This window comes from Salarias fasciatus, chromosome 3 (assembly GCF_902148845.1).
Source record: "Salarias fasciatus chromosome 3, fSalaFa1.1, whole genome shotgun sequence".
NCBI classification, from domain to species: Eukaryota; Metazoa; Chordata; class Actinopteri; order Blenniiformes; family Blenniidae; genus Salarias; species Salarias fasciatus.
In genome coordinates this window covers 28057834-28082041 of record NC_043747.1, presented here as the reverse complement: position 1 = coordinate 28082041, position 24208 = coordinate 28057834, and the positions used below count along the sequence as shown (strand labels likewise).

The following is a 24208-nucleotide window of genomic DNA, read 5'->3' as shown; positions in this document are numbered from 1 at the left end:
ATCGGCTTTACTTTGGACTCATTCTCAGTGCTTTAAGCCATTTTTAGTCATCTGCCATTTTAACCTTTAACATTCTTCATCAGTTTTCATCATCATGTGAAATATTGAGGGAATTTATTATTTATTGATCAGATCTTCTCTCTTATTGTGTTAGATTCACTTGTTCATGCTGCTTTGTTTACATTGCACAGATTACGGTAATTGCTTCACCAAGACGGCGGTGGTGTTTGGAGAATGACTGAAAGAAAACTGAACTCCAATAAATGTGAAATCAAATGCTTTTAATTTTATTTTGTTTTGCTGTGAGAAGAAGTAAAGTGCTGACAGCAGAACGTGACCAGCAGGAGCTCGGTCAGGGTGCGGCCGGCGCCCCCTGGTGGCTCCTCATGTGAGTCTTCAGACAGTGGCCCTGGGTGAAGACCTTCTGGCACACGGAGCACTTGTACGGCCGCTCGCCGCTGTGCGTCCTCATGTGCACGGTCAGGTAGACCTTGCGGGCGCACGCCTTGCCGCAGATCCCGCACACGTAGGGCTTGACGCCCGAGTGGACCCTCAGGTGCTCCGCCAGGTTGTTCTTCCACCGGAAGGCCCAGCCGCAGTGCGGGCAGCGGTACGGCGTCTCGCCGGTGTGGACGCGCATGTGCGCCGTCAGCGCGCCCTTCTTGACGAAGGCCTTCCCGCAGCGGCCGCAGCGGTGCAGCCTCTCCTCGCCGTGCGTCATCACGTGGTCGTGCAGCTGCCGGCCGGTCAGGAACATCTTGCAGCAGACGTGGCAGAGGTGCGAGCGCCGGCGGTCCGTGTGGATCTTCTCGTGCTGCCTCAGGGTCCCGGCCAGCTTGAAGCGCTTCCCGCAGAGCCGGCAGCCGTGCGGCCGCTCCTCGGAGTGGATCATCATGTGGCGGGACAGCGAGCGGTAGTCGCTCAGGGACTTGCCGCACACGCCGCACTGCTGCGACTTCCTGTTCCTGTGAGTGCGGCGGTGGGTCTTCAGCTGCTCCCTCAGCGGGAACTCCTGGTGGCAGATGTAGCAGCGGTGGCGCTCCTCCTGCAGGTCCTCCTCGCCCGTCAGCGCCGCCGCCGCCGAGTGAGGAACCGCCGGGAGCGGCTCGCCACTCCATCGGTGCCGGTCCTGCAGATGATCCTTCAGCAGCTCCACGGACGCCGAAGGTTCTCCGCAAACGCCGCAGACCGATTCACTGGCATGGAGACTCCACACGTGTTGGACCAGCGCCGCCTCCGAGCCGAGGACAGACCGGCAGAGTCTACAGGAGACTTCAGAGACCTCCTCCTCCAGATCCATCTGACTGGGACCAGCAGGGTCTGGAGGTCCAGCAGGGTCTGGAGGTCCAGCAGGGTCTGGAGGTCCATCAGACCCATCAGGTCCTTCAGGTCCCAGCTGGAGTCCAACTGGTCTCCTGTTGGGTTTGTCTTCACTCCGTTCTGGTCTCCGGTTCCTGCTGGGTTCTCCTTCATCGGTTCCGTTGTTCTCCGTTCCAGAGGTCACAGCTGGTCCAGACGTCTCCTGAACTTCATCACTTGGTTCCATCTCGGTCTCAGACGAGTTCCCGGCTCCGGAACCTTCGACCTCAGGAACAGATTCACTGTAGGAACCAGGAAGAAAGAAATGTAACATAAGGAGGAAAGAACCCTCTGAGGAGAACCAGGTCAGCCCGGGACTGTCATCTGGCAGCTCCTGTTCTGCTCCTCACATCTGGAGAACATCTGTCGGCTCCTCTGCTCTCAGTTTTAAACATGCAACTCAGCGAGATTCAGAAAAATTAACTTGTTGACAGTCCTATTTTCTATGTGTGTGTTCTTTTGTTCTAAATGTAAAACTTCTCTGGAAACCAAGTGTTTCGGTGGAACTGTTGCCTTGGAGACGAGGTCTTGACTCACCTGGGCCGTCGGCAGGTTTCCTCGCCGTCTTCAGTGCCGCTGACGGAGCTGCCGGTTGGCTGATCGCAAACGCCTGCAGGCTCCTGATGGAAGAAGAAGATCCTGTCAGACCTTCACCCTGCCAGACAGACGCAGACAGACGGACAGACGCAGACGGACAGATGGACGCAGACGGACCTCCTTCAGGCGGATGTGGACGGTGCACCTCCTGCAGGAGCTGCTGCCGGCGCTCCGGTGGATCTCCCCGGGCGTCAGACGCCGCAGCTCCAGCGGCCGCAGCCTCCTGCGGCGGTCCGACGTCAGCACGTCGAAGGCTCGGTCTCCCGCGGCCAGCTGAGGGAAGGAGGTCCTCAGCAGGAGGGCAAAGTCGGCCTCCTGCAGGTCCGGACGGCAGCGCAGCTCCCGAACCGGACATCTCTTCAGCACTGAGGGAGACGTAGAACCAGCAGAGCTTCCAGGTCAGAGGTCACCTTCAGACACACGACGCGCCCTGAAAAAACACTCCGTACCACTGCTGGACAGGACGGCGGTCTGAGGGTCGTCCAGGACCCGGACCCTGAGCTGGATGTGGTTCTTCTTCTCCTGGTCCCGACGCGTGCCGGACGTCCTTCTCCCGTTCCGACGCCGCGGAGGTGACGACCTGATGGAGGAACATGTTTAAAACTAGAATTTGGCACTCAGAGAGCGCAGACATCCGCCACAGCTCAAATCAGTCACCAACAGCAATAAGAACACCATATATAAATGTGTTTCCTCACAGTGACTGACACTCCGGAATCCCCCTATTTTTGTCTGTTCTGGATCCTGGTATCCGGAACACTTCTGTGATCTGGATCAGCAGCTGATATCTGTTAGAGTCACTGAAGAACTTACACTGTAATTTTTTGCTGAGCCCCCTTGTCATTGATTGTTGAGTTATGCCCAACTATGTCAAAGACTGCCCTATCTCTCAATGATAAAGAATCCTTCAAAAAATTCCTGGATCCAGACAGTGATCCGGATCATCACCACAATTTAATGGATTCTAAGTTAGCCCAAGACCCACCTTTCCACAAAGTTTCATTGCAATCCGTCCATCATTTTTTAACTATCCATTAACGACAGAGCCATCGAACTAGTAAACCAAACCAAGTTTCTCGGCGTGATAATAGATAACAAGCTAAATTGGAAGGCCCATATTGACAATTTAAAAAGAAAAATATCAAAAATAATAGCTATCTTACACAAAGTAAAATATTTTGTCAACAAAAAATCCCTCCACACACTATACTGCTCACTTTTATTGCCATATCTAACATATTGTGTGGAAGTGTGGGGGCACACGTATAAAACAATAATCCATCCGATTTCAATACTACAAAAAAAAGCAATAAGAATTATTAATCATAGTGACTATCATGCACCAACAAATCCTCTTTTCATTAAAAACCGACTACTCAAATTGGATGACTTAACAAACTTAAACACAGCACTCATAATGTATAAAGCATATCACGATATTCTCCCAGAATGCATGCAGGACCTGTTCAAACAAAGAGAGACCAGATATAATTTAAGGGGCACTGCAATATTTAATAAAATAAAAGCAAGAACAAACACCAAAGGACACTGTACTTCAGTCAAAGGGGTGAATCTGTGGAACAGTCTGGACAAGGAACTAAAAACAGCAAAGTCTCTGAATATATTCAAAAAATCATACAAAACCTGGGTGATTAATAAATATACACAGTGAAGTACTAGACAAACCCAACAAGACATATCATACAAAACTCACAACCAAGCTAAATTTTTTTTTTTTTTTTTAACGATTTAATTCATTCATTTATCCATTATGTCTGATGGTTTAGCCTCTGTACTTTATCTCGCGTCACCATTTACTGTAAGTACCACTCTTAGCGGCCTCATAAATGGGGAGAAGCACAAGAAGGAGGGAGGAAAATTTGGACGGAAGGGGAGAGGATGGGGAAGGGAGAGGGAAGGGAAGGGGGAAGAGAGAGTAGAACCACGAGGAAGGAAGGGAGCTGATGGAAGGGAAGGAGAAGGAAAAAAAATAAATAAATAAATTTTTGCAACAAAAACGACAGGAAGAAAATGTTAATTAACAAAAGTGTTTCCTTTTGCTGTGCCCTATTTAGATTGTCGGCTTGTTGTCATAGCTCGACTTAGTTAGGTTCTATTTAATTTTCATACAGCGGTGAGGTAGTGGTGGGCAAAATAAGCTTCGGCTTCAGCCCTAAACCTTTTCGGCCAAATGATATGTGTATACATGTGTATGTGCGTTCAAGTGTATGTATGTATGTGCACATAAATATGTCTGTGTATGTCTATGTATGTAAGTGTATATCTATATGTATGCATACATAACTTATGACATGTATTCTTTATGGCCGAAATAAAATTAATTATCTATCTATCTATTTTTTCTGTAATGTTGCTAACAAACCAACCAACCAACAAATCAACAAACCGACGTGATTACATAACCTCCTTGGCGGGTGTAATAATAACCATCATCTGTCACCAAGCTGCTGACAGTCCGTCCTGTAATACCACTCTGCACCACCAGAGGATGCAGTGAGTCACTGTGAGGCTGCTGAGTCTGACTCACTGCTGCCCCCCAGAGCACAAACCAGGCATTACTTCAATAGTCATCACACAGTCACTAATCTGTTAATCTGATTAAAATCAGTTGGGTTTTCTCGTCAGAACGAGACGTTTTAACAGAATGAAGACCGAAAACAGTTTTGTCAGCTTTCACACTTTCAGATAAGCTTCTTTATCTGCAGCTTTTACAGCAGTTTGACAATTAAGTGCTAAAATATAGTTTTACCAGTTTGACATATTCCATCTAGTTACCTTTTTCCCCAAGTTTTTCTTCTTTTGGGAGCTGTTTATTTATTCAGGGTTTTTGCTGGCCGACGTGGGCCTCATCAGGACGGATAACTGATAACGTTACTGTTTATTAACTTTCTATATTGAATCTTCTCTTGAATGTCACAGAAGTTCCTTTTATTTCAGTTCACGTGTCTGAGCTGGGGTGTTGTTTGGCTTGTTCTTTGTTTTTGAAAAATTAATAAAAAAATGATAATAAAACATAATAAAAAAATGTAAACATAGGTCAGGGGTCACCAATTCCAGTCCTCGAGGGCTGCAAACCTGCATGTTTTCCATGTCTCCCTGTTTCAACTCAGCTGATTGCAATGAGGCTCGTTGTCAGGCTTTCTGCTGAACTTGGTGACGAACCTTCATGAGATTCAGGTGTCTTGAAGCAGGGAGACATGGAAAACATGCAGGTCTGCGGCCCTCGAGGACTGGAATTGGTGACCCCTGACATAGGTCATCCAGTAATAATAACAGCAGTAAACACTAAAAAAAGAAAAAGACCAGCAACAGCCTTTTTTTTCATTATTGATATCAGAACACTCAAAATGGAAGAAATACTGCAGAGGAGGTTTAATAAGTCCAGACCTGGATGGAGAGGTCAAGTCCAGGTTCTCCGGGTTCTCCGGGTTCTCCAGGTTCTCCTCAGCAGGACTGGAGCTTCTCCTGCATTTAGCACCTGGAAAAATACAAATCCACTGATTTTCATGGCTTGATTTGACAATATATTGTCAAGGTTAACAATACATCTACTGATGCTCAAACTTGGACACATGATCAGTGTTGTATCCTAGATTCATCGGGTGTTTCGGGTCTTGCAACAGACACCCTCCTCTAGGCGACCCGACCGAGGTGATCAATTCTCGGCTTGTGTCCAAGTGGCATGCTACCCCCACTACAACCACTGCTCTCCCCTTTTCAACCAGAGCCACCTGGAGGCTCTTTCAGCTGCCTCCATGTTGTTGCCTATGGCCCTTCTGCGGTTCTCACCCGTAATGCCTAGTGTTCCGGAGGCTTTGCTCAGGGAGTAGCTCGCAAACCCCCGACAGCCTACCTCCACTGGCATACACCTGGTCTTCCACCCGTTCCTCCGACAGTCCTCCACCAACTCTTGGTACTTCTCCCTCTTTCCTTCCTGGGCCTCCTCCATTCTCTCCTCCCATGGAACCGTCAGTTACAGGAGGAAGAGTTGTTTTGTGGCTTCTGAGATCAGGATGATATCTGGTCTCAATCTGGACTGGGTGATGTGTGATGGAATCTTCAGCTGCCTCTCTAGGTCAAGTGTCATCCCCCAGTCTCGGGCTGTGGAGAGCAAACCCGCCAAGCAGTTCTTAGGCGCTCTCTCCAGTCTCTGTCCTTCCCTGACAAAGCAGATGGCCTTGGCTGTAGCTTGGGTGTATCTGCTGTCTTTGATCCCCTTGCTAATTGCCTCTGCGATGGATTTGAGGACCTGGTCATGCCTCCATCGATACCAACCCTCGCTCAGCGCCCTGGAGCAGCTGCTCAGGATGTGTTCCTATATAATTATCAATATATGGAGAAGATGATAGAAATGCAATCTGATGAGCTCTGCTTCACTCCCATAAGAACTTACAGCTTAAGACAGAACACATACAAAACTCCGTTAACCATATGTTTATTTCTTGTTTTCACACTATAACTGAGACTACAGACGATGCAAACACGATTCTTTCATTTGACATGAAGCAGACTTGTGTGTTTCTCAATTCCGCTCCAATAGATTACGATGATTTCCACTTTATTGCTGACTAACTGAACTTAAAGGGACTTAAGGCAACTTTTCAAAATTTACCTCAGTGCTGCGGGTAACTGCAGCCACCAGCCAAGGCGGCACGGGAGCGCGCACAAACATTTTACAGAATGTCCGTCTTCACAGCGCTGCACCAGGGATGCTCATGCTGTTTACTACGTCGCGGATTACTGCAGGACCACAGTGCATATTATGTGATTTTTGTCAGCATCCATTTTCACTCCCAAATGCAGCTGAAGTTCCCTCCATGAATCAAACGCATATCCAATATTTATTCGGGTGCCTGCCCGGCTTCGGTCAGATTTTTATTTTTTTTTATTCATTTTTTTGACTCAGGAGATAACGCTGATAATAGGGCTGCATTAATCGATTACTTTTGTAATCGATTAATCTAGGAAATAGTTCTTCGATGCATTGATTAATCTAACGATTCATTTTTAAATCCGTGGCGGAGCTCCTCTCCGCCTCCGTGTTTATGCGGCGGGTCCCCGCGCGCTCCGCGGCCGGCACGGAGCGCGTCTCCACCCGGGAGCAGAGATCCGGAGCTCTCCCGTCAGCCTCCGTGGGGCAGCTCCACTCGGCCCGTGGAAGCCGCCGCCTGCTTCACGCGCCTCCGTGGAGCAAGCCGCGGCGCGGCAGCTCCGGATCTCCGCTCCCGGGCGGAGACGCGCTCTGTGCCGGCTGCGGAGCGCGCGGGGACCCGCCGCATAACCACGGAGGTGCGTGAAGCAGGCCGCGGCTGCTGGAGCTCTCCCGTCGCCGCCGTGGAGCAGCTCCGGGCCGTTTACCCAATCGGCCCCAACTCAGCAGGGAGCGCTGCTGAGACTGGCCGCCTGTGAGTGCTTTGGGACGGTGGAGGGGCTCACGCAGCACCCGCTGCCTGTTGAGAACAGTGGAGACGTCCTGTCACGTCTCCAGAGCACCAGAAAAAGCCGCTAAATTTGTCGCTAGTTACTTTTGACAAAAAAAAGTCGAAAAGAGGCTTTGGAAAGTCGCCAGATTTAGCGAGAAAGTCACCAAGTTGGCAACACTGCCCGCCCCTGATCCCAGCAGTGTTTGAGTCCGTGTCCACGACGGCCATGTTCTTCCTGTTCGGCAGTGCGCATACAGCGTCAATTTACGTCACATCCCCACAATTGCGCGGGAAATTCGGACCCCGAACAGCAACAAATTATTTGGCACACAGCCTGTATAAGGAAACACACAGATACGCAGATTGGCCTGTTATTTTAGGTTTTTAATGCTTCACGACCCATTAGCATTGAATAAAGTGGAAATGCATGTGTAGTTTTTCACAAATCTTGCCTTAAGTCCCTTTAAAGTCGCTGTGAACAACAAGCAGGACTAAGTGAGTACAGTCTGGAAAAGGACGATGAGATGAATACCTGATTCATTAACCATACCGGAGCCGAATTAAAGGGTGAAAGAAGATAACGACGTGACTGTTAAAGTCTGTATTGATGCTTGGACAGATGCGTAGTTTTTCATGTAAATGTTAACTTGTACAGTTCGGTAATAAGATTCACAACAGAGCGCTGCGCTCGCCTCACCAACGGAGCGGACCTCCAGCTGCCTCTGCTGCCGGGTGACCTGCCTCCTGAAGCCGGCAGCCTCCTCCTCCAGCTCGGCCACGAGCCTGTCGACAGCCGCCAGGATCTCCCGGGAGGCGGCGGAGAGAGTGTCGGCGACAAACCGGCGCAGCTCCGCGGCTCTGGACGCCTCATCGCGCTTCATGTCAGCGAAGCTCCGAGTCAACACGAACACTTTCCGAAATTACCCGAAGACAGCTCGGCTTTGTTTACGACTGAAACGGAAGTGAGGAGCTGGGACTCCGGAAAAGAAGTCCGACTGGAAACAAAGTAACTGAGAAAGTGCATATTCTCCTCCTCCTCCTCCTCCTCCTCCTTCTTCTTCTACTTCTTCTTCTTCTTGTCTAATTACTGTAAATACAACAGTCTGGTTTCATCCTGATACAGCAAGGAAATACCTTCAATAATTTGATATTTTCTCACAAATAATTATTCCAACATATTTATTTTTCTTCTTAAAAGTTAAAACATGAGAAAATAGCATAAAAAAGCTGAAGAAATACATGTTTCTTGTCTTCCAGCTTGTGCTGTCGTCTGATAAAAAATGGAACAAATTAATTTCAACACTGACTATAGTTAAACGCAATTAATCATATCATTTGTGTACTTAAAATCACAAGCTCGCCAACTGAATGCATGAAAATTGATTTATCTGAATCTTTTAACTTAAGTGGAAGAGTTGCACATCAGAAAACGCTCACAAATGTGGAATTTGAACCATCCAGTATGTGATTAATGCGATTAAAGCCAAAAGTACTCTTTAAAGTTAAAACAAAGACCATAAATGACAGTGAAGACCTCCAGATCATTTTTTTGATCATGTCTTTATTCCTTCTCCTGTTTCCATTCCTCCACTGTTGCTGTATTTAAAGCTTCACATCAATAAAGTTTAAAAGAGTTTGGTTGACTTCAGAAGTGATGCTCCGTGCTGACCTCAGAAGTGATGCTCCGTGCTGACCGTCGCCATGATGTGAGAGTCCTGAACCTCACCTGCAGTCGCCATGGAGACGGACACACCGTCTCCTGTTGACCAGAGGAGAATTAATGAGTGAGTGCAATTGGGCAGAGGAGAGGAGGAACCAGGAGGAGGATCAGATGAGGAACCAGGAGGAGGATCTGTCTTGTGGTTCCCTGAAATCAGTCTCAGTTGAAGGAGGTTCTCAGCAGCAGACCTGCAGCAGGTTCATCCTCCTCACCTGAGACAGAGATCCAGCTGGGTGGAGACTCTCCAACACCTCTGAAGCTACACCTGTAGAGGCCTTCAGCAGAGCGGGAAACATGGTGGAGGGTCATGTGGACTTAGCAGGTTAAACTGGACTGTATGGGGATATTATTGTAGCAACACTGTTTGTCAACGTAGCCTATGTATATTTACAGTCTTTCTATCCAAAGTGAGAGTTGTCAATGTGTAAAAGACTCTGTCAATGTGAACCAGAATCTTCAAAAGTTGTATGTCTGTAATTTCGGTCTTCAAATGTGTAAAAACTCTGCTCCTCTGTATTAAAATGTGTCCATGTACCAAGAGTTGTCTATGAATACAAAGATATTCATAGTTGAGTCGCTTCAAGTTCTGGAAACACAGACAACTCACCAGTTGCAGTCCAGCAGTTTCTCCATTGGCTGTTTATTGGCTGAGCCTTCTAAAAGCATAATCAGATGTCAGAGCTCCTCCTTCTGGAGGATCTGGATGAGAACCAGCTGCTTCTCTCTGGCTGGACTCAGAGGAAGTGAGCTGGAGGTTTTTGGTTCTCTATATCTGAAAGCTTCTCTCAGCTTCACCACTGAAATGTGATTAGAAAGGGAAACACACACCTCAGAGCGCACACACACTCACGTCTATAGTTCGTTAGGATCTAAATGTGTTGATTTGCTTTACTTTTTGAATAAATATAATTTTTATAGGTTTCACATCTATGAATGACCTGTCAGCCTCTTCTGAGTCACGACCTCCACAGCAGGCTTCTCTCCTCACAAATTCTCGAAAAGAATAGATTAGTGTATCTTTTGAGACTGATTGGAATGAAAGGGCTGTCATTTCCTGTTCAACAGGTGGTGCCCCGAGGTCATCTGATGCCTATCAGATCCCTGTGAGTTTCTTAACTAATTACTAGTATAGCGACTTGAGGCTGACGGTGGGCCTGCCACTCTGACTGAAGTGCTTCTTAAATAATAAACTGTGATCCGACCAGATTCATTTGACTTTTTATGAAAAAAAAAGGTTATCAAACCCATAATGTGCATAAGTCCTGATCTAAGTGGTCGCAGTGATCATTGACAGTAGCGGTCCACAAGGAGTATGTTGACATACATCATGTTACTTTGGCGTGACACTTTTAAGTTGTTCTACAAAACTTCAATTTAAGTAATAAGAGGCCAACCCATCATGAAAACAGTGATAATGTGCTCTCCTCAGGGTTCCGTGGCTCGGCGGAGTGCAGCGAGCATTGGATTGCTCATCTAAGACGGAGGTGGACCAGAGCACAGTGGAGAGGCAGGCAGTGGATTTGCTTGTTATTGTTCATCTAGTTTCATGTTCTGTGGTTCCTCTCCTCGTGTTGATGACTGTTCTCCACCCTGATGTGGTTCAGCTGCGCCTGATTGTGTGATTCCAGTCTCCTGGTGCTCTGGGTTTATAAGGGGCTTTGATCATTAATTAATGTGTGACTCTTCTAGAATTTCAAACTTTTCTGAAACTATTGAGAACTCTAGAACTCATGACAGTTTCCAAGAGGTTAATTGATCGTCCCATAAAGGTTGAAGGGGGGCTGAAGCACAGTCGGGGGGTCCGGATCAGGGACTTCACCATTGGATGTGTTTGGTTGTTTGCTTCATTTTACAGCTTAAAGATGAAAATTCTATCATAGTCTCACTTCTCACCAGGCTCAGTCAGTTAGATTTATTTTACTCCCTTTTACTATCTAGTTTAATTCAACTGGTTAAGGTGGGGTTTGATTTCCAAGTTTAATTTTCTTGAATGGGGTATTTTCACAGCTTCACCACTTCCTGAAAATAGCTGTGCACATTCATTTCCTGTCTTACATTATTGGCCAAACTGATTAATCCAGGTGTGTCTGGTTTAGACTGCTGCAACAAGACACACCTGGATTAATCATTTTGGCCAATAATGCAAGACAGGAAATGAATGTGCACAGTTAATTTCAGGAAGTAGTGGAGCTGTGAAAATGGCCCATTTTATGATTCTTCGTGTGTTTCATGAATGAAACTGGATGTGTTCTGATGTGTGTGTTTGAAAAGACTTCATTTTTCCTTTCTGGTCACTCAACCGTGTTTGATCTCGTCTTCTGTGAACGTAACTGACAACCTCTGTCTTTGTCTGAAAACCACCTTCTGAACACAATCATCCAGGAAGACCACAGACTCCTGGAGGACTCGCGAGGATCCATCAGAACCATTGTCTGAATCACTGATGAACTTTTCTGAGCTGCAGGAATCGGCTGCTGTCAGGCTGTGGACGCTTCATTTGCCTGCTCTGATGGATGACAGCCAGATTTGTTTTTCATACAACAAATGCAAAGAGCTTCACACACACACACACACACGCGCGCTCAGTCTTGTATTTCTATCCTTGTGGGGACCGTCCATTGACTCCCATTCATGTCTAGCCCCTAACCCTGACCCTAACCCTAACCCTAACCCACACCACAACAAAGCCTAACCCTAAAGAAATATTTTTGCACTTTTACTTTTTTCAGTAACAACAACATGGTCAAGAAAACACTGTTTCTCCTACTTAGGACCGGAAAAAGGTCCCCACAAGGCACGTTGTTCCACGTTTTGCTATCCTTGTGGGGACATTTGGCCCCGACAAGGATAGAAATACAAGAACACACACACACACACACACACACACACACACACACACACACACACACACACACACTGACAGCTGATCATCACTTCACCCCTGGACTGGGAACCAGAGAGGATCATTCAGAGTTCACAAATGAACGACGGCCATCAATCAGAACGAGGTGAGCTTTGTTTCTGAGATTTTTAGATTTTTTTTTTTTTTTTTTAATTGTTCTGTATTATAAAAAACATGCTGATCTCATTCTGATGTCCATTAAACAGCACACCTGGACTGATCTTCACATACATGAAATGACAACATATTCATCATAATGTCTGTTTCTTCAAGTTCTACTTTCCCCCGTTTCTCTACTTCTCTTTTAAATTTTTAAAGTTGCGTTTTCCTCCATTTCCATGGAGACGTAGTCAGGACACTTTAAGAAGCCCCTCATCTTTGTTATACAATGGACCCAAAAATCTTCCAGCATTTTGTGTTTTTCTGTTGCCATGGAGACGGGCCCTCCATTGTGAAGTTGTTAATCCTGTGAATAAATCCTGAACTCAAGCTACAATGAAACAGAAAGACTCTCATGCTGTTGTTTTAATCTTCTCCCTTTCAGGCCTTCATCAGGATGTCCTTCAACTCCTCCACCAACTCCTCCACCTCTCAGCTGATGCTCCCTCACTGCTCCACCTCTGGTGCTTCCGGTCACGTCCAGTTTTCCTTCATCATCTTTAGACTCCTCCTCATCACCCCACTCTCCGTCTTCATCCTCTGCCTGGGTTACTCCAGATGGCGGCGCTCCGTCTGGCCCGTCAGTCATTCGGACTTCTTCACGCTCCACCAGATGGTTCTGGAGCTGATCTGGGGTCTGGGTTGAGTTCTCAACCTGTGTTGCATTTCCTTTAATGTCTTAGGCGTGGCCCTTGTGGGCTACTTTCTCACCTGATGTTCTGTGGAGTGACTGCTGGTCACATACTGACCTGTGTGGAGCGGTACATGGCCGTGGTTCACCCCGTCACCTACAGGGGGCTGCGGAGCGCCCGTGGCGTCCGGATCAGGAACCACAGCACCGGGGGCCAGTGGTTGATCAGCTGTTTGTTCAGCTCTGCGTTGATTCCGGCCTACCTAGACTTATCCATGATACCATTCCTCTCCCTCTTGATGGTCTCACTGGTCGTCATTTCCTTCTGCAGCGTCTCGGTTCTCTGCGTTCTCATTCGTCCGGGGCCGAGCGAGGGAGGCGGGGACAAGGAGCGACTCAACCAAACCAAGCACACGGCATTTCTGACCATTCTGGCCATCCTGGGCGTCCTGTTGTTGTCATGGTTGGGCTTTCTTCTCCCCATCGTCTTGCTGCAGTTGTGGTTGGTCAGCAGGCGCGTTCACTGTGTGGTGGAAGTTTTGGGGTACTGGTTCAGTCTGCCCAGCAGTTTGGTTCTACCCCTGCTGTTTCTCCACAGAGCTGGAAAACTAACACACTGCTGTGCTAAAATCCCCAAAGCTCAAGGTGTGACCACGCTGGAGGTTTCTGGTCAGCAAGAATAGTTTTCACTGCTTGGTTGTTTCTAGACCATCAAGAGATCCCCTGAAACAGAAACACTGTAACAAAAAAACAGCTGTTCAGGGATCTGATTGGCTGATTTATCATTTTTAAAAGCATATTCGAGGATTCTCCGCCGATTTCGTACAACATGGCCGATTTGCCATTTTTGGAGCACTGCATGCGCGGCTCCCTCCACATGAGGACTGTGGGGAGCGCGCACGTCAGCCGCATGTCAGATTGTTTACATCCGCGCAGCTGGAGCATCTTTCCACATAAGATTAAAACACATTTGTAATCATGTCGGACTCTTCTTCCAATCATACATAAGAATACGATCCATAAAGTAGTGTCTTACGTGTTTATGCAACAGAAACACATTTGAATGGGATAATAAGCATGTTACCTGTCCAGCAGAAACTTCCCCACGTCCTGATCAGTCCCAAATCCCTTTGTGCTTTGAATGTCCATCACCTCGTAAAGGATTGTCCGAGTAAAACATGCATTTTGCCCTTCTTTTCTATGGCCTTTCTTCTCTCCTCTGCCATCTCAAACAATGTTCTTTTTTTGTGGCTAGCCATCTTCAGAGGTGTTTGCGGGAGGAGCAGGCCGCTACTGAATGAGGTGCTTTGGTCGCTCCCACTGCATGTCACTTTCTAAACAATGCTCTGCGCATGTGCGGCTTGAAACCAGAGCGCGCACAGAGGCGACAACTCGACATGATATGTCATCACGCAAACGCGTTCCCACATTGATTGGTATTATGACTGCCCAATCACGAGTAGAAACCATAGAATTCTGATTGGTTCTAAGGATCCTCCAGTATACCTTTAACGTGACACAATGCTATTGTTGAGGTTTTTAACTAGTTTTCCAGTCATTGAAGTTCTTAAAGTTTTTTTACTGGTTGTGAGAATTTCAAGTTTTGCTGGAAGACTTTTGGGGTGAAAGGTTGTTGCTCATATATGTTGTTCTTTTTTAATGATTGTTTTGTGAATCATTTCTAAGCTTTCAAGCTTCTGATTGTTTATAGTTTTAAAACAATTCAATTCTTATTTTATGGTAATCTTTTATTATGTCAATGTTTTTAAAATATTTGGAGGAAAAGAAAAAAACAAATCACATAAATACAGTGATGTATCATCTGCATATAGATTAACAATTCATTAGCCAAGACACTATAAATGGTCATTATCAGTTTGATTCTTGTTTCTTCCATTTTAATTATGTTCAAGTGAAGCACTGATTGCACAATATAACTTTAAGGTTTAACCAGCAAAAAGAAGAAAGCAGATCATATTCCTTGATAAAACATTCAATATATTATTGACTGGATGTGGAAAAATCTTGCGATTTGTTTTGACTGAAAGCTAACAGTGGCGCCATTCCAACAAGCCCTTCAGTATGATCAAAGCTCTTTAACAGGCTGAGAAAAATCTCCTGGAGCATCGTCAAAAAACATGAGCACAGCCCATCGTCACCATTCTGCTACCACCTGGATGCAGGTTGTCTACTATTTCCTATGTCATTACCAAAATGAAATAAAATAAAACTTTATACATTTAAAGTCTTGCTGTGCTCGAGTGTCTGTTTTGGAAATATGGTTGCCAACAGTTATTTGAATTATGGATAAATTCTGTTGTCGATTTTTTTTTTTTTTTATTTTTTCTTCAATTCACTATTTAATCATTCAAGTGACACTTCTGAAGGAGACATACACTCTAACCATTATTGATGTAGAACAATACACTCTAAACATTAACAATGGGGGAACAAAGCATAAAAAAAGATAAAAACAAAATCATAAATGAAGAAACCTAAGTTGCATCTTCCCATTTTAAAATGGGTGGGGGCTAAATTACAACATAACAACAGCACACTTAAAATATGATTTGTTTTTAATAAAGTTTTTCAAATGAAGACAAACATGTTTATTTTTAAAGTTAACAACTCCATCAGACTTCGGTTAAAGAAATGGAGCTGTCATGGTGGAACATCATCTTTTCCACGACTACTGAGTGTAATGGTACCAGGAAACATGTCATCAACTAATTGTTTTTCAAACTCTTTTGTGCCTTCTGCAATCAAATTATTGAATTCCAGTTCTTGAATTGTTTATTGTATTGCTTGTTTTAATATTGTTCAACCTGAGTTCCACTTGTGGTTGAACTGGACTGTCTCATGTTGTATATACGTGTGAAACGGCTCGAGATGTGCTGCAGACGAATTGCCCTATGGGATCAATAAAGTTTTCTGAATCTGAATCTGAATGTTTCCATGATAACTGATCATGACGACAAAAGAACCACATGGAATATCATCATCTTATAACAGAACAGGGAATATCATGATGTGATATAATGTCTCGTCAAGCGTCATATTTCCATGACGACATGTGCCACATCGTTTCCATGACTACCAGGCATAACAACAGGGCGAGCATTTTGTTTTCATGCAGACTGAACCAAGCAGAACCTGCATTAAGCAGCTCTGGCAGACTTCTTTGGACAGTGTGGAAGCTTCCCTGCTCTCTGTAGGAACAGCAGCGGCAGAACCAGCGTGCTGGGCAGGTGTAGTCCGATCACCATCACCAACACCAGACACCCGATGTCGCCCTCCACTCTGGAAACTGATATAATGTCATAAACCAGTTTTGCCCAGAACCTCAGGAGCAGCGCCGCCCTCACGGCCACCATGGTGTGGAAAGCCTTCTTCTTGGACTGGTCGGCACGCCTCTCTGCCCCGCCCACATCCCCTGGCTTTGGACGAATCAGAACACAGAGAACAGACAGGCAGCAGTACAGCACAAAGATGAAGGTGAAGCTGGCAAGACATGTGTCGAGGAGCCTTTGAGCAAAGCTGCTGGTCTGAAGGTATAAAATCCCCCCAGACGATGCAGAGCAGCCACACGCAGCCGATGCCCACGTTCCTGATGCAGACCCACCTCTGGTCCGCAGACCCAGGTAGGTGACCGGGTGGACCACGGCCAGGTAGCGATCCACACAGGTGAAGACGTGGAACAGCGTCTGTCCCGGAACCATGCTGGACAGGATGAAGGTGGCCGCTCGGCTCACGAGGCAGCACTCGCTGTAGATGCTGGCCAGATGCAGGCTCACCCCCAAAGCGTCCAGCAGGTCTGAGACCACCATGTGGACGGTGAAGACATCAGTGTGGTTAACGCTCACCGTCGCAGAACTCCAACACCGCTGGTGAAAAACGTGGAGGACGAAGAAACAGAGGGGCAGAGAGAAGAAGTAGAGGCTCATGACCGCTGTGAGGAAGACACTACAGCTGCCAGACGTCAGTGGATGACAGGAGTTGACGGAGTCGTTCATGGTGGAGAACATCTGGGGAACGTCTGGAGAACGAGAGACAACAGGTCCAACAAGGAAGAGGAAGGAATGAAAAGAAACATGAAGGGAGCTTTTTTCCAGTAAACTATAATCCATCATGAATATCTGTCACAAGATGCTCTGATGTAAAGGAAAAGAAGATTGAGGATCAAGCAGAGAATTGGGATTCGCCCTTAGATCTACCAATTAGAGGTTCTCCTGGAGAACCTGCAGAACCAGCTTCTGAAAACATCCTGGACGGAATAAAGACAACATTTACTGAGTTCACCTGGGAGAGAGACGAAGAAACTCACCTGCCGGTTCTACCTGTGATGGAGTGACTGCTGCTCTCTGAGCTCAGACTTGATGATGATGATGAAGATGAGGTGTCAGGATGACGGACGAAGGTGTTTTGTATGTTGTCAAACAGATATCTGAGATGTGTGAGCAGTGAAAGGACAGCAGGCAAATAAAGATGCTGAAGTTCCCCTGCTGGTCTCTGCGGTTCCACACGGTTTGATCAGGGCGATTTCAAAGTCTAGAATCCAGATCAAACATTCACTGTGGACTCAATATGAACACGCAACGTTTCTATCCCATCCTGGAACTCAGATACACTCTGCAGCTATCAAATTCTTCCAAACTGACATGATGTAAACCCTGAGAGGATGTAGATCTCATACATTCAAGAACGCTGACATGTTTGAGAAGTGACACACTTTCTAACTCTTATGGTGCGTTCACACCGGACGCAAATAGTGCGGCGCGATTTGCGCGATTCACCCCTGGTTGGCCGCGTGTGCATTTTGTGATCCAACAGTGGCTGCCACTGAATTCACATCTCTGTTGTTGGCGGTCTTTTCGACAATGGTGGATGAGATCGAAACATTGGCTTTTCTTTATTTGCTAAATAAAGCCTGACAAGGTCGTCATCGCAAGTCCAGGCGACGTGTCTGGATTCATAATATTTTGGAGAGGCATTCAGAGCATGGTGAGTTTCACCATTTACTCCAGGAGCTGCGCCAGGATGAAGGACGCTTTCAGCGGTACTTCCGTCTCTCCCGGGCCCAGTTTGACGAGCTGCTGTCCCGCATCGGCGCTCGCATCACCTACCAGGACCCCGACTACAGGCGCTCTATTCCACCTGACGAGCGCCTGTCCATCTGTCTGCGGTAAGTGTGCTAAACCAGCACTAAACTAGGTCATTAAATGCTTTGAAATACAGTTCAGAGGTCAAAGTACAATTTAAACCATTCACTACATGGAAAATCCTAATTCTGCTCTTAATACCTTCATATTTGAGCCTTTTGATGTGTCTTTTGTCAAAAATCTGATTCCTTTCAACTGAGAAATTTCCTGCGTTGTGTTTTTTTTTTCTGAAAAATGTGCTTTTAACACAAATAGTTTATACAAAAATAAATCAAATCATATAGCTGTCATTGGTAATTTGAGGGGAAAAAATTGGAAAGGTCCAAATACCTAAATATTACTTAATTCCAGGGATGTGTTTGTAAAATGTATTTATTTTTGTCAACTTCAAATGTTATAACTTCAAGATGAAAAAATGCAAGATCCCACCCCCAACAAAAAAATGAAAATAAAGAAGAGAAAAAAAGGAAAAGAAAGGGAAACAGGCAATGGGTCACTTATCAAAATAATCTGATCTATCAAGCACCTCTATAACAGTGGGAATGTGTAGTTTATGTACAGATATGCTGGCTGCTGCTTTTTAAGAAACTATTTACAGCTTCCGACACGGACGTCCCTTTAAACTCAATAAATACAAATATATTTATTATGTAGATATGTCATTTGTGCAGCCGTCTGGACAGGATCTGGTGTTTGTGGTCATCTAATTTCCGGCTGATAGCGGACGCAGAACGCAGGGGAGGAGTTTTTAATCTACTGCACTGTTCCTCAGTCTGTCTACTGTGTCAAACCGTTGTGAAAAAAAAGCACATCACACGAGGATGGAAGCGTGAGAACGAAAACCAGCAGCCAGGTCTAAACCAGGGTCTAAACCAGGGTCTAAACCAGGTCTAATCCAGGTCTCAGTTGCTTTTCATTTTAGACACAGGCCCAAGATGAAACATATTTTATTATTTCTATCATGTTATTATAATGAATCTTTTTACTTTCAGGTTTCTCTCCACTGGTGACTCCTACTAGACCATAGCTGACAGCTTCAGGGTGGGGGTCTCCACTGTCTCCACCATCGTCCCAGATGTGGTGGCAGCCATCTGGGACGGCCTGGTGGAGGAGTTCATGGCTGTGCCTGGAGCTGAGGAGTGGAGGTCCATTGCAGAGGAGTTGGAGGTGCGGTGGAACTTCCCTCTGTGCTGTGGCGCTCTGGATGGGAAGCATGTCAAAATAAAGGCACCTCCCAACTCAGGGTCGCTGTTTTACAACTACAAGGGGGGCTTCTCCAAAGTCCTCCTCACTGTAGTGGACGCCCATTACAGATTCAGTGTCAATGATGTTGGAGGGTACGGCAGATCGAGTGATGGAGGGACCCTGGCCAACTCTGCCTTTGGTCAGGCTCTGCGTGAGGGCACGCTGGATCTGCCTGGTGACCGGCCCCTACCTGGTGCTGAACACAGAGGACCCCAGCCACACGTCTTTGTTGCAGATGAGGCCTTTCCGCTGCACAGGAATTTAATGCGCCCCTTCCCTGGACGCGGCGACCTTTCCCGTGAGCAGCGCATCTTCAATTACCTTCTCTCCCGGGCCAGGCTGGTGGTGGAGGATGCTTTCGGGGTTTGGTCTGCACAGTGGAGGATGTTTCGCCGTGAACTGGAGGTCCTCCCAGAAGTTGTGGAGAAGTGCGTGAAGGTCACATGTGTTCTCCACAACTTCATGAGGATGCGTGGGCCAACCTGCTTTGAGGAGAGCTCCAGCACAAGGTGAAGAACCACTCCCAGGTGTGAGGCGGGTGGGAGCCAACAATTCCACCAGAGAGGCGATGGAAACGAGGAAGGTGTTCATGGCCCACTTCAGCGAGGAGGGATCTGTGCCGTGGCAGCCAGCGGAGTAGTCAGTCCTCCACACGACTGACCCACAACGGTTCTTTTAAGAGCCACCCAAAACAAATAAAGAGCAGGCAGTCTCTGTCTGTCTGTCTGTTTATTGCTGTCCGACTTTAAAAATGTATATTCACTAATTAATATTTGATATAGAAAGCTATATTGTCATGTTTTCTAAGCACATGGTAGGGCTGGACAAAATTTCGATAGCAATATATACCGCGGTATATTTTTATTCAGTAACGGTGACATGAGTTTTAAACACATTTTCGATATAGTGCATTACAGTCTGCGTTTCACAGTCACTAATTGCTGTTCACGGCACCGCTGATTCAAGCCGAACAGAAAGCGCCACGAGAGAGTGATCACTACTCGGCAGCACACCTCAGCTGGCCGTCCTCAGCTCAGGCTACAAGCTAAGCTCCACTGCGGTAAGTTTGAGCTCCGAAATGAGAACTCGTGATGTAAACGCGACTGAACAAGCTTCCACAAGCTAATTTGTGGCCGCGAAATAATACAATTCTGCGCACAAAATATTAATTCGTGGCCACGAATTAGGTACATCATTCACTGAACAGCCCATTAAAGTTAGCAGCATATTGACAGATGCAGACTTTCGGTCTCAATAACTCTTTAACAAAACGTCAGTAACATACAAAGGGCGCCTCCATCCCATCGTTGTGAGCTGGACTACATGCTACAAGCTCATTTTCATTAAAAGTATTTGTCTATCAAGCGTCAGAAGCAATATTGTTTCCTCCTCACTAATCTTCCTCCAACCAAGCTCCTTTTTATTCCTGTCCTGATAAAAATATGACGAAGGGTCGTAAAGCTCAGGGCGAGCGCAGACCGCTGTTATCAGTTTCTCATCCATTTGTGGTGTTCCACGGGTGCTCCAGCACGTCATAAACGACGTCATAGAGAGCGGCTCTGTGATTGGTTCGCCGCTCGCGAATTCACTCAAAAGTTCAACTTTCCCAACTTTGAGCGGCGCGAGTAGAGCGGTTCGCGCGGCCGCCACGCGGTTTGCGCGAGTAGAGCGGTGGAGCGGCCACCGCTCAATTCGCTGAATTCGCGTCGCATGACCGCTCACCACTTCCTGGCCGTGCGAAAACCATCTATTTTCTATGTAAATCGGCTGCTCTCGTCACGCTATTCGCGTCCGGTGTGAACGCGGCATTACACTGTTAAACCCTGCCCTGCTATGGCCACATAGGGGCGCTGGTTTTAGTTTTTGTCTCTGCTCTCAACTCAGGTGGGCGGTGCTGGGGTTGTTTATGGAAGTCCGGGCTTGGCTATCACTGCAATTGTGTTCAGCTGCGAGTCGGAGTGGAGATCACTTTTCTGATGGTGAGGGCATCTACTGAAGTGGACCTCAGACTCCACTCCGGTGCTGGATCGTAGCTCAAACTGCAGTCAGTGTTGTGATTTCTATTTCAGCTCTGTTTCTATTCTGGAGTCGGCCCAAACCAACCGCATTCCTTGACCTGCCAGCCTCAGCTGCTCACCTGCTCCATCTGTTTTTTGGATCTCTCTGAACCTGTTCGAACATGTTCGGCTCTTGAAACTTTCCCCCGGAATGCTGACACACTGTAGAACTTTCACACATTGTCGAACGTTGACAGATACTAGAGCTCTATGTATTCCAGAACTCTAAGCTCAGCTAAAGTTTCCAGAACAAAACACAAAGTTATCTCTCAGGCCAGATTTGGTTCTAACATCGGAAAGTATGAAGTAGGTGGTAAGGCTAGAACTGACAGTACCCTGGGAGGACCAGTTTAAAGAGAAGGGAGAGCCTAATATCTTGAGCTGATGGAAGCCTGTAGAGCCAAAACATTGGGGTTCAAAGACATTCCGACTGACTGCCTGTTTATGTCTCAAATCACATTCGGTGTGGACGAACGGTGGATTTCAACATATCTGGTGACTCAACTGACTCAGGCTTAGAACATATACCAGTGACCCAGAATGTAAAGATCACCGACAGAGGATGTTTGTTCTCTGTGGAACATTGTTCTTCATGAATCACCATCAAAAGATGGTTCCAGAAATGTGCAGACTTTTGCAGGTTTCCAGAGATCATCACATACAAAACAGAATATTTACAATTAACTAAACTGTGAAGCGCAACTTGAAATCCAAGTAAACTGGAGCAGACAATGCTCAGTGCTTAAAGCTAGGGTTGGCGATCTTGGAAAACTAGCATGTAGCACGAATGTAGCATCTCCCCAAGGCTCCGCCCAGCTCCCACCCCATTGGAGGAGCTCCATTGGGAGCGGAGACGCAGAGACACGGAAACATTCGCGGCGTGCGCGATGCGCGCGGCACTTCCGGGTCCAGTGCGTTCCTGGCGTAACCTGTCCTCAGCGCTTTGTTTCTTCGTTTTTCTTTATTTGCACTACGCCAAGTTATGGCGCACTCACCGGTAAGTAAAGCCCCAAACATCCTTCTCCGCCATTCTGCAACGACGCTCCGTCCTTCTACGCGCGCACTGAACCAGGGTCAGTGCACGCCACTGACATGTACGCGCAGGGGGCAGGTCGAACGGCGAAGGGATTTGATTGGTTTAAAAAAAGGTGTCCCGTCAAGATGATTGGTTGCTGTTTTTCCCGTTTTACTCCTGCTGTAGATAGCAGATATTTTCCAAACTACTTTAAGAATACGCCATGAATTGCTTCCCATCGGGTCATAAAGATCATTTTAACCAGTATTTAAAAAAATGTATCTCATTCAAATCGCCAACCCGAGCTTTAAAGAGAGAGTCCAGGGAACAGAGAACCCTCAGTGGTTACAGAGACTGTGGTCACACACAGCGTCTGGGCCTGAAGTGATGAAGAACGACTTGAATCCCAAACTGAACAGAGAGTAAACACATCATTATATCTGTGTTTGAATGTCTGGAGGATTCAAAGGAAGGACTGAAGGACTAATCAGAGTGTTGAGTTTGAATCTGTTTTGCCTTTCTTCGTCTCTCTCCCTCATTTAGGAACATTAAGAGGTTTGATGCTGATTTCATCACCAAAACATTCAAATCCTGCTGTTAATAACGTCCAGCTTTTTGCTTCATGCGTGGAAAATACATTTGCCTGCAGTGAAATTCTATAAGAGGGACAAACCAATTTGCATAAAACCAAAGCACATTAAACTATATATTGAGCAGATTATTGTGAGACAGCTGCGTAGAGCGACGAGAATCACTCTGAACTGAGGTGGGCAACTTTTCTCATAGACATCCAGTTTTTATTTATTTGAAACATCTTTTCTTCATGCTGGTTGAAATCTGAAAAAGCTCCTCTGACCATGTGAGCACCGACGCCATTAAAGCCTTTAAAAATGACATTTTATAAAAGATGATTTCTTCCATTCAAAGCTCCTTGTAAAGAAAGATATACAGTTTTCAGGAAGTATAACTTTCTGAAGACGTTATTAGATTACTCATTTGTTATTGCATTATTACTATTATATTACTAAGACTTACAGTTTTCGTCTGAAATAAAAACCTATCGGCAGCATTAAGGTAAACATCACATGCGAAATGTGACATTTGCAGCTAATCAGGCGTTGAAAAGATGTCACAGTGATATTCTGCAGCAGTGGTTGTTCTGGTGTTGGTTTGCTCCATTGGTTGTTTTACTTTCTGACGTCGTTGATCAAATTTCGATGTAAATTTTAGCAGCTTTGTCACTAACAAACTTTAAATGTGTTGAATCATTAGTGAGAAGAGCATTTGATTTTATCAGATTTTAAATGAAGTACAGTGCTGAGAAAGACTGTTTCATTTGTTTACAACTCTAAAATTTCAATAACTGCATCATCTGCACAACAGCGAATATGGCAGGATTGACTTTTTTCAATTATGGTTCTTCCAGTCTTAGAACAGTTGTGATGTGTGTGTTTTGGGATGCTTGGTTCAAATGTGGCTGCTTGTTGACATGGTAGAAGATGGTTTGAAGTCTACTTGTTCTGAAAAAAACTTCAAGTTTGAGATTTTCTGAGGAGATGTTCTGGTAAACACTGACATTGTCGTCACAGGATATTGTCGAATATCCTGAATCGTCAGACTTCTTTGTGGTCTTATGACTGATTTTGAATAAATGTAGAGTAGCTACACGGAGTAGGTAAAACACGAATACATTCCATTTCGGACAATTCTGTAAAATCTAAAGTTGTACATTTTGATCTGTGTTGGCTGAAAAATGCAGATTTACAGTTTTTGCTGGATATTGAGTTGTACAGAGGCGAAAAAACACACAACTAGAAACACTGACATTCAGGGATAGACTGATATGACCTTTTTAAAGGATTAGTATTGTATTGGTGCATCCCTCCCTCTTTAGATGAGTGTACTCATGAAGGAAACCAG

The 24208-nt window shown here is 45.9% G+C and overlaps 1 protein-coding gene across 1 annotated transcript; it reads right to left on the bottom strand.

The window, feature by feature from the left end:
• Nucleotides 1–313: 313 nt before the first annotated feature.
• Nucleotides 314–8334, bottom strand: LOC115386120 (zinc finger protein 497-like). The gene is made up of 6 exons (XM_030088334.1): nucleotides 8098–8334; nucleotides 5365–5455; nucleotides 2406–2536; nucleotides 2074–2321; nucleotides 1897–1979; nucleotides 314–1601 (listed from the first exon to the last, which is right to left on the bottom strand). The coding sequence occupies exons 1-6, from the start codon at nucleotides 8279–8281 to the stop codon at nucleotides 353–355; spliced, it is 1986 nt and encodes a 661-aa protein (XP_029944194.1). The 5' UTR covers nucleotides 8282–8334; the 3' UTR covers nucleotides 314–352.
• Nucleotides 8335–24208: the final 15874 nt, after the last annotated feature.